General features: G+C 39.8%; 2 protein-coding genes across 4 annotated transcripts in view; one reads left to right on the top strand and one right to left on the bottom strand.

The window, feature by feature from the left end:
- dctn4 (dynactin 4) overlaps positions 1-7,092 on the bottom strand; it is an 8,269-nt gene extending 1,177 nt beyond the window's left edge. Inside the window, exons 1-13 of one of the 2 annotated variants that reach the window (XM_003445859.5) lie at positions 6,929-7,092; positions 6,194-6,264; positions 5,888-6,066; positions 5,742-5,785; positions 5,039-5,146; positions 4,362-4,382; positions 3,778-3,851; positions 2,888-3,000; positions 2,690-2,799; positions 2,517-2,590; positions 2,176-2,230; positions 1,467-1,574; positions 38-135 (exon numbers count right to left, since the gene is read on the bottom strand). In XM_003445859.5, coding sequence (XP_003445907.3) covers positions 38-135; positions 1,467-1,574; positions 2,176-2,230; positions 2,517-2,590; positions 2,690-2,799; positions 2,888-3,000; positions 3,778-3,851; positions 4,362-4,382; positions 5,039-5,146; positions 5,742-5,785; positions 5,888-6,066; positions 6,194-6,264; positions 6,929-7,063 — 1,190 coding nt within the window. In that variant the 5' untranslated portion in view covers positions 7,064-7,092. The remainder of the gene's footprint in view (positions 1-37; positions 136-1,466; positions 1,575-2,175; positions 2,231-2,516; positions 2,591-2,689; positions 2,800-2,887; positions 3,001-3,777; positions 3,852-4,361; positions 4,383-5,038; positions 5,147-5,741; positions 5,786-5,887; positions 6,067-6,193; positions 6,265-6,928) is intronic. The other variant, XM_003445858.5, reaches the window with a different exon arrangement.
- gpx3 (glutathione peroxidase 3) lies at positions 7,032-13,438 on the top strand. Of its 2 annotated transcripts, none has more exons than XM_005467951.3 (6): positions 7,032-7,150; positions 9,684-9,885; positions 11,401-11,551; positions 11,659-11,776; positions 12,270-12,369; positions 12,904-13,438. In XM_005467951.3, the coding sequence occupies exons 2-6, from the start codon at positions 9,730-9,732 to the stop codon at positions 13,123-13,125; spliced, it is 747 nt and encodes a 248-aa protein (XP_005468008.2). In that variant the 5' UTR covers positions 7,032-7,150; positions 9,684-9,729; the 3' UTR covers positions 13,126-13,438. The 2 variants fall into 2 exon arrangements, with proteins under 2 accessions (XP_005468008.2, XP_025753407.1); XM_025897622.1 differs by lacking the exon at positions 7,032-7,150 and adding an exon at positions 8,224-8,250 and having other exon boundaries at positions 9,730-9,885.

Raw genomic sequence — 13,438 nt, 5'->3', positions numbered from 1 at the left:
TGTTAAAGAGCAAGCGTGGGTTTGTGTATTAACTCACTCTGGGTCATCCTGGAAGTCCTGAGGTTCGGCTAGTTCATCATACTCAGCAGCAGCATCCTTTCCTGCTAGGAGTAGTTCCTTACTGGGCACTATAACCTGAAAAAAATAACAATCGGTGACGTTTACAGCATTATTTCAAATGTTAGAGTCACATTAATATGATTTATTACACCTCTTTTTAAGTCAATAACATCTTAGAATGAACAATGGTTATTAAATAAAAAGATGTATTTTACTGAAGTTGACACCTCACATAAAAAAATCATGCTCATCTGACTGTTATATCTGTGTTGTGTTTAGGGGCAAAATAAGTCATCTGAATGACACTTTTTGCTAAAATTGATGCTTCTTTTCAGCTGTGAACAGACTTACAGAGAGAACAGATGTAGTACATAAAATATATGTAGGAGGTGGGTGAACTTAGCCATGAGAAGTGGCGATAAAACTCAACCGAGCATAGCTTGATATGGTTCACAATATCCCTCAGGTGTTTGTATATCAGATCGAGCAGAAAGCCGGGACTGCACTCTCCGTTTGGCCATAATGTCAATGGAAATGGGTCATCAGGATGCTCTTATTTGGCCGGGAGCTCTCTCTTACCCGAGCTGGCCCATGACTTCATCACTAAAGAGGCCGGTAATAAAAAAAACGCCTATAGTCAGAGAGCCTCAGTGCACCAGGCAGCACTGTTAGCTGTGACTAACGGTATGAAGAGATGATGTGAAGGCTACCGACAACCCAATTTGTAAAACAGCCGAGCTGCTGAGTAAAATTTAAATAAATAAGGTAAATAAGTATAGAATAAAATGGCTAACATATGCACATTTTGTATTTGGTGCCAGCACACTAGGAAAAAAATGTTTACCACCGTGTTGCATCACCTGTTTTTCTATCACTGCTTGCGGACTGAGGAGACCAACTGCTGCACTTGTGAAATCCAAATATTTTCCTTTTCTCACTTGGTGCATTATCTTGCTGCTTGTGGCCTCCTTTGTCATATTTTTTTGCTTCACGCCACACCAAATGTTTCTATCAGTGACCGGTCGCACACACCCAGTCAAGCACCTGGGCTCGTTTACCACAAAGATACAGATTTCTGAAAGGAAATCAGTGAAATAACTGGATTCTTTGAACCTATTAATGATATTAAAAACCTCAGTTAAAAATAACGGATAAGTCTTTAATTATCTATAAGAGCGGCTTTTCTGGTTATCATTTAGAAAATAAGTTAATATTTGCAGTCCGATGTTTCATTCACTGGATTTATTTGTGGTTGCTTTCCAAAATGTCAATAACCAAAACAAAACAAAATTGATAACTTGCAAGAGTTTTTAAAAACTTCATTAAAGTTACAAAATTTTGTATCAATTTCGGGCCAACTGTTGTTCCTGTGTGTCAATAGAAGCTATTAAATATAAGTAAAATACCTTTGCAGTGCTATTAATCTCATCAGGGTCATTTTCCTCACAAGCAGTCAGTGTGACATGGGTGATGTTCTCCACTGGGTTGGTCAGGGTCAGCAGCACCTGGCTCTCCTAAACAGTGAATGGTGGGAAAGAAAAAAAACATAAAAGACAAATGCTTTACATCAAGTACATTTGTCATCGTTTCCCAAATTTATACTGACACTACCAGTCAAAAGTTTGAACACACTTCTCATTTAATGGTTTTTCTTTATTTTCGTGCCTATTTACATTGTAGATTCTTACTGACAGCATCAAAACTATGAATGAACACATATGGAATCATGTAGTAAACAAAAAAGTGTGAAATAACTCAAAACATGTTATATTTTAGGTTCCTGATAGTAGCCACCCTTTGTTGACAGCTTTGCCAACCCCCGGCCTTCTCTCAATGAGCTTCATGGTGTAGTCACCTGAAATGGTTTTCACTTCAAATTCCCAGAGCTTTCATGCATCGTTAATTAAAAGTAGACCAGATAAAATTCATTTTGGAAAAATCGCAGATGTCGTGTACACATGCAGAGATGTGTCTACAATGTAATTAGCCATGAAAATAAAGAAAAAACATTAAATGAGAAGGCATGTACAAACTTTTGACTGATAGTGTGTACAGAAATTAAAAAAAAAAAAAATCTAAAATAGAAAGTTAATCTACCAAAGTTTGGACACTGACCTTCCCATTCCGGAGATTTGGAATGGACATAATTCTCACTTCTGGGATATAACTCCTGTGGGAGGAAGAGGAAGGCGGCCAGTCAATACACTAACATACCACCACAATGACAGATCACAAAACATTCAGTCAGAGTGACCTAATGTCTAAACTCCTGAAAACAAAACAAAAAGAAGAAAAAGCACACAGTGAAAACCGTCTCCACCTAATGTGCTCATGCATTTGCATGAAAAATGTCCTGACCTCTTGATATAGTCATCCAACTAAACTACATTTATACTTCACAATAAACTGCTTCACTTCACCGAGAAAAAAGTTTCAAACAGAAGAGCAGCACTCACACAGCCACCAGCTGAATTTTAAACTTGATTGAAGTAGGATTAAACTCTGGCTTGCTCAAGTTGTGCTCGCATTTCTGAAGAAGGAAAAAAAAAAAAAGACTCATGTAAATATAATCTATAAAAAGAGAGGCTTTGATAGATATGGAACATTAAAAGCCTGAAGTGGTGCTGACCCTGCAGCGCAGCGAGCGCTTCATCAGGAGGTGTTTGTGTCTTGGGTGGAGCTGAGATGCCCCCGCAGGCTGGAAGTCTGGCTGCAGAAGCCGCTGCCGCAGCGTGGTCACTGAACGACAAAAGAAAATACAGATTCAACTCGACCTCACTTTGACAAGCTCTCAGTAATGTTCAGCGAGCTCCAGACAAGACCTTACCTTCAGGTAAATTGATGGGTCTGGTGTAACAATCCTCAGGCAGGGGCTCCACCTCATCAAGGGCCTGGGCTGGTTCAATGGTGATCTCCTTCTGGTCTTCACCCTCTTTGAGGCTAATTAGATTAACATAAATACTGCTTAATTAGCTGTTGTTTCTCTTTAATGACAGTCTTTAAAGTAACTGGAAGTTAATTACATACACTGCAAAGCAAACAGTGCAGCTATTTTTGGAGGCTCTAGCTCTTTATAAATAACCTACTCACATAAAAGTTGCACGGTTACAGTTAGAACAAAGAAACTTTGGAAAACTTAAGGTTGATGCCTTCAAGGGCATCCAACTTTTCATACTTGGCTACTGAACAAGAGTCCTTTGAAACAAGAGACAACCAAATACTCATCAGTCTTTTCGGAGAGTCCTCGCCAGCTTTACATTCGTCCCCTCGGTCTGACAGCATACTTTATCAATACACTGCCTTTTGTCAGCTAATCATTAATTTAAAATGTTAGGCAGGGTCCTTGAATGAATTCTGGTGAGCGATCTCTGTTAACAATTATATCAGTACAAGGTGATGATGCAACTTGAGAAGCAAAAAAAGGTGACAAACTGTTCATTGTGATGGATTAACTACAATAAGTATCTAAAGACAAGTTTCAAGGCTCTGTAAATTCATTTTTATGGCACCCTGAAATTAATCAAACTAATGGTTTGTGGACGGCAGAAAATTAATCTGAGTCACTGATAATATGCATGTCAAAGGCGTGAGACATGGAAAACAGGCGCTGACCTTGAAAGTCAAAAAAAGTTCAAAAGGACAGAACCAGTTGATGGGATGTGTTGAAAGCTGCAATAACTGCAGATAAACATAATAATAAAAATATAAAAAACTCACGAAAGGCCAGCCAGGCTTGATAGTGGAGCTCCAGGCCTCTGCCTCTGCAGTCTGGTTCCAAGGCCATATTTTTCCTGAGTAGAATTGGAGGACGAAACATGATCAGAGAGCTAGCCTACTTAACACTGAAATGTCAAGATGATTCTAAATATGCATCTACAGCTATTTATCTACATGACAAATACAACACAACATCCTGACCCCCCCAAAAATGGAGTTTATGGAATTTTGAGAATAAAAAAAAAATGTAAAGAAGTGGAAAAACAACAAATAAAGAACAAACTGTTAAAATTAGCGTGTGGTAAGAGACAGAAAGAAGAGCCTTTGTACTCAAGAGTAGAGGAAGAGAATCAACTCATATTTAATGGATAAATGTCTTCAAAGAGAAAGATCTTCTGTTGCTTCCCTCCCTCTGATCAACATAAAGGCTCCCCTTGTGTGGATCTTGGTCTCATTTACCCAAGGAGACATTCATGTGATCTGTGAGGTCAGTCAGTAACAGAGCAGACAAGAACAGATAGAAACAGAAAACGGTGCTACTGTAAAAGATGAGAATACCCAAATTGTGAAAAAGTACAACTCACCACCACATGAATAGTGTGTTGCTGGGGGGTAAAAACCAAAATGTCAGAGTGCATAAGCAAAGAAAAAAAAAAGGAAAAAAGAGAGAATAAAGAACAAGGTGAAACCAAAGCGATCAAGCAAAACATTATTGGCATTTGGTGACATGCAACGGCAACAGAAATGCATCAGTGATGGAAAACAACTGCAGGATATCACAGCTTAAGTGGCTCCACTGCACGATAGGAAAGACGAGTTTGCATTAATGGATGTTAATTATTGTCAAAGAAGAAAACGGCAGGTGTGAACAATGCACCAAGCTAACGAAGCATGAAGACCACATCCAAGGCAGGGGGGCACAAAACTCATTGTGAACATTTTCCGCTACGTTCAGGCAAATCACACTGGTGACTACCATGACATTTGTTTCTTAAGCAGGGTAACAGCATGGACATGGTGTGAATCCATAAACCAAGCACAGCAAGTTTATTCCCGCCTGCTTTGGCTTAAAGTATGCAAATCAAATTATATCCTTACTGGCACAAAGAAATATTTCTGTATTTATTATTTAAATCAAAGTCTATGTAAATTAGTTTGTTATTTGCAATTTATTGCTGCTATTCGCAATAACGACAAATCACGCAGAGGCAACAGCTAACATGAAGCTGTTCATCTGTGGGGCTCAGAGAGAGCAGAGTACCGAGAACGCCAGGGGCATGCACTGTCGTCTCCTGGCCATCTTCTTCCTGTCCCTCTCCTGCTTCTCTCGGTGGGCCAGCTGCTGGTAATACTCAATCAGTTTGTTGATCTGGAGCAAGCAAACAAGAATCAGTTCTTTATGTACTTTTTATAAAAGCAGACTATATTGTAATTTAAAAGAGAACTGGATACATTATGCTACATATAGTATAGGTTCATATCAATACCTATATTATCACAGATTTATTATGTCCCTATATGCAATATAATTTTTTTCTTAATTAATAGCTTGGCGAATATTATTGGCTGATACCGGTCTTTGTAAATGCAGCTTATCTAATTTTTTTTACAAGTTCATATGATTGTATTAAAATGTGATAGACTTAAATTAAGCTGTAGAAAAGTGTGGAATAATAATAAACTGCAAAAATTAATACAGTTGACTTCCTGCAATAACTACATGTGTGTAAAGAGGTTCATTGCAAGAAAAAAATAAATAAATGGGAGCATATGCAGTTTGTTGTGGTAACCAGTTTTGTAGCCTAAGCAAATGTTCAGCTATTTCAGTTTTAGCCTGGGTTGTGTTATTGAGGGTGTCACTTATTCAGGGGCACATCGGTTTAAAAGCAAGCAATGTGTTATCAGGAAACATGTGAGCAACTTGAGAAAAATTTAGATGGCCACAGGGTGGGAAAAAAACCTACCCGCTGAGTATGAGGGTTCTCAGGCTCCTGCCATCCACCACTGGCTGCAGAGAACAAAATGCAAACATCAGACTTTAGACAGTCACACAGAACAAATACAGCCTTGACCAAAAAAGGTTAACTAGGATTAGTGAACTAGCACTCACCAACTGATTTGTCAGCCATGCCCACATCTCTTGAGGTCCAGCGACAGAAGCCGCAGGCCAAATAGTACGCTTTCTTCATGGCTGTCTTGGTAGGATCATCAGGCAGAGGAGCTGGGATGTTGGTGGCCCGAGTAGACAGTGTGTGCATGCAGCACGGGCAGTCAAAACAGTTTGCACACCTACAACAGAGCACACCAATAATTAAGAATGAAACTAAGGTTGCTAAGTACATAGTGACATAAGGAGTGGAATATAAACGCGAAGCTTTTTCTATGAATCTGCAAAGAAAAAGCAGGTCAATCTTACCTGTTCTTTTTAAGCTTAGCCTCTGCAGACGGCATGTTTTCCAGACAGCTGGGGCAATAGTGGGAGTCCACCTGAACACAGAGAAGTCAGTTTTAAAGTGTATTTTAAACACGCTTCCCAACTGCTGGATTACCAACAGTGTTATGAGGAATAAACAGGATTATCGTTGTACCATTCCTTTGAACAGTATGGTACAATGAAAAACAGGGGAACCCATTTTATTTCATTTTTATCTATTTTTCAATGAAGTAAAAGTTAAGCTTTCAGTCAAGTAGTAGTATATTAAAAACATTCGTCAGGGTATCCTATGATGATGGTGATGCTACTAGCTAAATCGCTCTGGGCGTGGTGTCTGTAACTTTGAGTTAGGTTTACAAGAGTTTAACAGTAAGGACGTTAGCAGGGGTAGACCGACATCAAAATATTTTGTTTGTGTACTTGTTTTAATTAGAGAACATGCCACCCACATCTTTATAGAAGCTAACCTGTGCGTTTAATGCTAAAGCCGACGGATAGCAATGGCTCATTAGCTTGCTATTGCTTCTTTCAACAAGCGGAAGCGAAACCGTACAACCAATGAGATTAGGGGACCGTTTGATTGACAAACGGCTTGGCCAGACAACTCAGCATATGGCTGAACTAGTCCCTCCCGCCTGTCAAAGCTAACAGCAGGTAACAAAGTAGCTAGAAAAGGCTAACTGTTAGCGGAGGATGATGAGAAAAACACTAACGTACCTCGTGAGACACGCATTCCAGAGATCGTAGCTCACTGCAGTAGCGACAGAAATAAAGCTGAGACAGGGGGGCTCTAATTTTTTTTTCCCCACGAACCAGATAGACAACTCTATCTGGCTGCAGAAGGGACGCCATCTCTGAGGAACGTAGACGAACCCAGCGACTCACTGGACTGTCTGCTAGTGTTGATGTCACCGCTGATTGCTTGGCCGGAGAAACACAGTGAGCTCGTCGTCGCCCTCGTGTGGTGAATATAGAAAAGGGCATGTTTATGTGTTGGTCAGAGTTGTGTGTGATATTTGTGCTTGTGGCCTGTTGCAAAAACACATAATTTGTTCCCATTTCTTTAGCTGAATGAAAAACAGGAAGAAAAGTTTGCGGCATATCAAATTACACAAGAACTAGATCGATAATCAGTGGAAACGGCTCTTGCAGAGTGATGAATCCAAGTTTGAAATTTTTGGTTCAAATTATCATCAATATGTTTGGAGCAGGTTTGGGCCGAGGTACAACAGTGAGTGTCTATCGCCATAAGTAAAACACAGTGGAGACTCTGTCATGATTTAGGGGCTACAGCTGTGTTGTAGATCTTGTCAAAATTGATGGAATTATGAACACACTGAAAAATACAGTCGGATTTTGATCTACCACGCAATACTATCTGGAAGGCATCTGCAGTAGTGTAGGTCTATGTCTTTATGCTTTAACTTTAAGATTTAAAAACAAGAAAAACTTTTTTTTTTTCCCTTATTCCCCCATAATATTAGAAAGAATCACATTTTTCTTATAATTGGCTCTACTTAAACATGAAACAGTAATGATTAAGTCCAAGAATATCTCAGGATGACACAAAGAAGATATGCCAGGAATCTGCACCCAAGTTCCTGTTGTGTTACCTGGAGTTTTGACAAAGCTGAATTTTATTTTATATATACTGTATGAAAGTATTTGTGCGTGCACTTATTCATGTCCTCACAGCCCCTTGCAACTGATCATAATCAATTAAATTTCAGTATTTCTCCTTAACCAAAGAAATTCATGGGATATTTGGCCCTTCTGGTGCCTCTTGCTTCCCCGCTGCATAACAACTTATTCTGGCCTGCAGATCTGAGCCGAACGCTGTGTACAAAATACAGTGAGCGAGACACTCAAACAGGCTTGCAAAGACTCCTGTCAGCCACCCACAGGGCATATGGCCAAGTACCAGCTCACCATGGCAACAGCTGATCCCAAAGAGGAGAGGAGAGAGGAGGAGAAATGATCCATGAATAAAATAAACCAACAGTAGGCCGCTTAGCTCTCATGCATTCATGAAGATTAGGGTAAGTTCAACTTGTAACACCGCAGGAGCTTTTTATTCATTTACTTTAGCATAAATGTTTCATTCAAAGCACACTGACTGTTTTTTTTATGAATCTTTACAGCCAGTTAAGCAGCAGTTATAGTAACATATGCACTTTTGAAACTATGTCACACTATATAAACTGCAGTATCTCTGTTAATAGGTGAGATTTGACACTATAAACTACTATAAACACAACAGGTTAGTGCTGAGTTTATAGTGCCAAAAGCTGCTGCCATGTCAGCGCTGTGGCAGATTTAAAAGTACAACTCATGATTGATGTGCAGCTCAGCTGATTTGTATTCAACACACACTGAGTTCTACATGTATTTATTTTTCGATCTCAGATTCATGAGACATGATTATTTAATCCTCCAAACAAAAGAAAAACAACACATCACAAGAGAGGTCCTCGGTTAGGGTGAACTAATATTGCATAACTGGCTTGATAAGTGTCAAGAGACTTATTCTAAAGACACTTCTTCAGCTAAGAGTCTAAGAGGAGAAACACACACAGACGCTGCAGCATTTACTTGTATACAAGGGCGATCACAGAACGCTCACACCAGAGTGGGGGCCCTGCGATGCGCGCTCTGTTCTTGCACGTGTCTTTATTTATACATAAGAAAAATGAATACATTTGATGTGAGCATGTGCGTATGTGTGTGTGTGTGTGTGTGCGTATGTGTGTGTGTGTGTGTGTGTGTGCGTATGTGTGTGTGTGTGTGTGTGTGTGTGGGAGGTCAGAACTGCTTGTTTGACTTCTTCCTATCGCTGTGAGAAGACTCAGATACAAATATCAGAACATGTTTTATAAAGAACAATCAGTCCTGAACAATGAAAAGAACAACCAGTTCTAAGCAAGGAAATGATCATCATGCAGCATTCTATCACAAGCAAACTTATATCATTAAAAGCTTATACTGACTAAAACATACAATTTTCTATTGACAATAAGTCAAGCAGAAAGATCCTCATTTGTTCAGTGTAATGTGCCCCCTGTTGCTTAATTCCAGTGTGTTCTGTTGAATAGTAATCCAACAGACAAACACACACAAATCCAAGGAAGTTAAGCTAAACATGCATGTACTTCTTCTTTAATGTTTACAGCGATTTCAAGGTGTCTAAAACCTCTGATAACCTTGAAAAACAAACATCACACACATACATCTATCTATCTATGACTTTTTTCTTTGTATATATGTAACGTGTTCCCTGTCTTGTTTGTGGGTTAAATCTTAGTTAGACGAATAAAATAAGAATTTCTTTCTTTTTTTTGTTGTTGTAATTGTTTATTGTTTGTTTGGCATGTATAGGCCACCATACCACTGATTACTAAATTGCAAGCATGGTTCTGCTCACAACATTAGCGCTAAGAACGAATAATTAACATTTTATTTTTCTGAATTGGAGACTACTGACACGTTCATCCGCGCTCACAATCGGTGCACGTCAACAGATGACGTCACCCCAGCCAGTTCATTTATCTAGAAGAGGGACATCCACAGAGAGCAGTCACCGTGTCGGGGGGAACGACTGCACGATGTGGCCCGTGTTACCGCTGCTGCTGCTCGGTCTGCTGCAACCCTGCACCGTGGGCTCCCAGTTCACTCAGGTAGGTCCACCTGTTGATATCCAGCATATTAATGGCGTGAATTCAGACACAAGGAGACACGTCACAACATCGTTGTAAGATGACGTCCTTGTTAATGTTTTTGTTTTTTATTTATTTGTCACCTGTTAACGTTGCAGGTTATAAGGTGAGTGTTGCTTGATGTTCATGGAAAAATAATCTCCCACAGCATATGTCTATTTTACTCTTGCTGTGGTTTGTTTGGCCCTGTGTCAGTGTTTTCTAAAATGTTCTTTGTCAAATATCAAATTATTTGCGTTAAATTATGAGGAAGTTTGAGCGACAATAACTTCCCCCATTGCTCACTATCTGTGCTCAACACACATCTCTTTCAATGACTTCTGCTTATTACTACTTATTCAAGCTTATGCTGCACAGCAAGCCTTTGAATAGAAACATAAACACCTGTTACTCTGGGCTTCTTTTGTTGGTGAATTTCTAAGCATGATTGCATCCTTTTTCCAAGCTGTGCTGATTTATTGTGAAAAATGACCGTCTAAGGAAGCATCTGGCAATCATCAGCCATAATGACAAGATAAAGTGCATCAACAAAAGCTAATCGCTTAAAACAGAACCATTTGGAACTGCAATGGCCTTCTGCTTTCATGTATTTGAATATTGTGATACCCATTTTATACAGAGACACATCTGCATTTGTCATTTCACGTAAAGATTTCTGGGTGAGTGAGGGTAATTTGACAGCTAAGGTCCCTTTAACTGTTCGTCAGCAGAGTTCTCCTGTTGACACAGAGCTTGTTTTTTTTACTGTAAGGAGCTCTGTTGCCCACACAACAACGCAGGTATGAAGAGGAAGAAAGGGGAAGTATTGCAGCTGTCCCTGGTGCTGCTTATTTGGTTAAAGCTTCAGGATCAATTTGGGCAAACAAACTCCTGACATTTGTAGTGGATAGAAGTCAGACTGTCGAGGTGATTGTTTATTTGACCTTGACGGGACGAAAAAGTAGCTGATAATGAGATTTTCCTATGTGTTGTTTTGTCCAAGTGAGACGCCCGATCCTGAAGATAGCCAGTACCATCACATAAGACTAATAAATATCTTCCTTACGCATGGCAAGTTCTGTACCTGCAAATATTTGCCACTCATTATGCTTCTACTTATTGGCCGATTGCCTGTGATTACTCGGTTGCTATATTGGTCATTAGGTCAAAAAACATTTAGCACAAGAACACAAATGAAACGTTGTCATTTTTCAGTCACTCACTGTGGCACATCATTAAAAGGGTGACTGAACAAAACGTTAAACCCCTCGTATACATTTGTGTGAGGTGAGAGGTTATGTCCACATCAAGTCCAGCTTCAGGTTTATGCTTTTTAATATATATATATTGTGTGTTGTTTCAAGTCTGAGAACACATGTGTTCTTGTTGGAGCAATTCCTGTTCAGCCTGTCTGTGTTCTTGCTCATCTTAACTCTATTGGCTGTTAGCGAGTTAAAGTAAACATAACGTGCTTTGACCTTTTGTCTGTATTTGCAGCAATGCAACTCATCAGTGGAAGGCACCATTTACAAATACAGAGCAAAGACTCTAAATGGTAGTCAGACTGTGAACTTCAGTGACTACGCAGGCAAGGCTGTCCTCTTTGTCAACGTGGCTACATACTGAGGACTCACCTATCAGTATGTGGGTAAGAGATGGCACGGGCAGCGCTGTTTTGTGCTGCAGTTAAAAAAGAAATAAAGAGGTGGGGGAAAAAGGTTTCTCCACCTGAACTCTTTTCTCTTTTTTCATCAGAACTGAATGCACTGTATGAGGAGATGAAACTAGATGGGTTAACTATTCTTGGCTTCCCCTGCAACCAGTTTGGAAAACAGGAACCGGGGCAAAGGCATGAAATCCTGCCAGGTTTAAAGTGAGAAATCTTTGTCTTTCACTGCACTTCAAGTCTGCCACGTAGAAAAAAACTGTTTAAAAAATACTCATGAATGAATTAAGGTCAATGAAGGTCTTGGTTTTCCAGAGAACTCGATAGGATTTTGATGTGATAACATTAAATTCCCTGGTATTGAGTCACATGCTTATCGCAAGGCCGTATATATGTGCTGTAAGGTGAGAAGCTTTAAAGCAGCATGTAGACAGGAATGTGCAATAATGGTAAATCCTCTGTCAATCAACAAAACTTCATTAAAGCATGAAAGCATCTTTTGGCAGTTTCTGTTCGAGAGCCTCTCCAGCACACCCAGAACGTATGTCTCAGATTGCATCAGTCATCACAGATCCATAGCAAAGCCTCTGCAATACACTATGTGGCTTTGCTCGGCTTGCAGGGAATCTAGGGCAGCTGCCAAGCAGCAAAGTACTCAGGGGCATGTCCGCTGATAGGATGTCCTTTTTCTGGATTCCAGACACGTTAGGCCTGGCAATGGATTCATTCCAAACTTCCTGCTGTTTGAGAAAGGTGATGTGAATGGGAAAAATGAGCAAGAGGTTTATACTTTCCTTAAGGTAAGAAACTGCTTGTGAAATTCAGTTGAATCTTTGTAAGTTGAAACTCACATTTTAATTTTGTATTTTACTTGTTATTAAACTATTTTTTCCAAGTGTGTTATGAATGCTACTGTCTGCTCTCAATGCTTAGACTCTTTACATGTGTTTCGTTATATTCAGTGGGGAAAATAATTATTTGATACCCTGCTGAATTCATAAGCTTTCTAATTTTAGCATTTTCATTTTAACGAAGAAAGACAGAATATCAACCAACAAATCCAGAAAAAATCGCATTAAATAAAAGTTTGATTTGATTTGCATGTCATTGAGCAGATAAGTGTTTTATCCCCAAGCAAACCATGACTTACTACTTGGTGAAGAAACCTTGTTTGCCATGGTAAGCTGTTTCTTGTAGTTGGCCACCAGGTTTGCTCACATCTCAGGAGGGATTTTGGGCCACTCCTCTTTACAGAAACTCTCTAAATCCTTAAATCGTATGGCCCTGAGCGATGTTCTTCTGAGTCTTAGTTAAAAGTTCTTTGTGCCACGCAGAGCTCTTGCCCCCCTGTCGGAATCGACTTTGGTCCCATGTATGGCCGGCTCTTCTGGGAGCCTCTAAAGAGTACCGACATCAAGTGGAACTTTGAGAAGTTTCTGGTGGGAAGGAATGGGAAGCCAGTGATGAGGTGGCACCCGACCATCAACGTTTCTGTGGTCCGAGCTGACGTCCGGAGATACCTGCTCGAACAGTACGCAAAGGATGTCTTTAATTAGATCTGATCGATCATTTAGTATTGTCTGTCTAATGAAGTAAGTGTAATCAGATGCAAATGATTAGTAGAACTTAGGTAGCTTGATGAGGAGTAATGTTACAGTTTCTTGTACCCTGAAGATGGCATGTTGAATGAAGAGGAGGCTTGAAAACAGTTACTCTGTGGTGCCTCTTTGGAATCTGGGATTTGGGCCAGCCTTTCAGTGCATTCAGGCTGCCCTGCAATCCCACAGCACCATGTCATCTTCCCATCTCAGGACTTGTTAACCATTACTGTCTAAATGTTGATTACTTTCAATAAATCATGAAGAATAA

The sequence above is a fragment of the Oreochromis niloticus genome, linkage group LG2 (genome assembly GCF_001858045.2).
Source record: "Oreochromis niloticus isolate F11D_XX linkage group LG2, O_niloticus_UMD_NMBU, whole genome shotgun sequence".
Classification (NCBI taxonomy): Eukaryota; Metazoa; Chordata; class Actinopteri; order Cichliformes; family Cichlidae; genus Oreochromis; species Oreochromis niloticus.
Note: the sequence above shows the minus strand (reverse complement) of the source record. Positions and strands in the feature narration are given on the sequence as shown.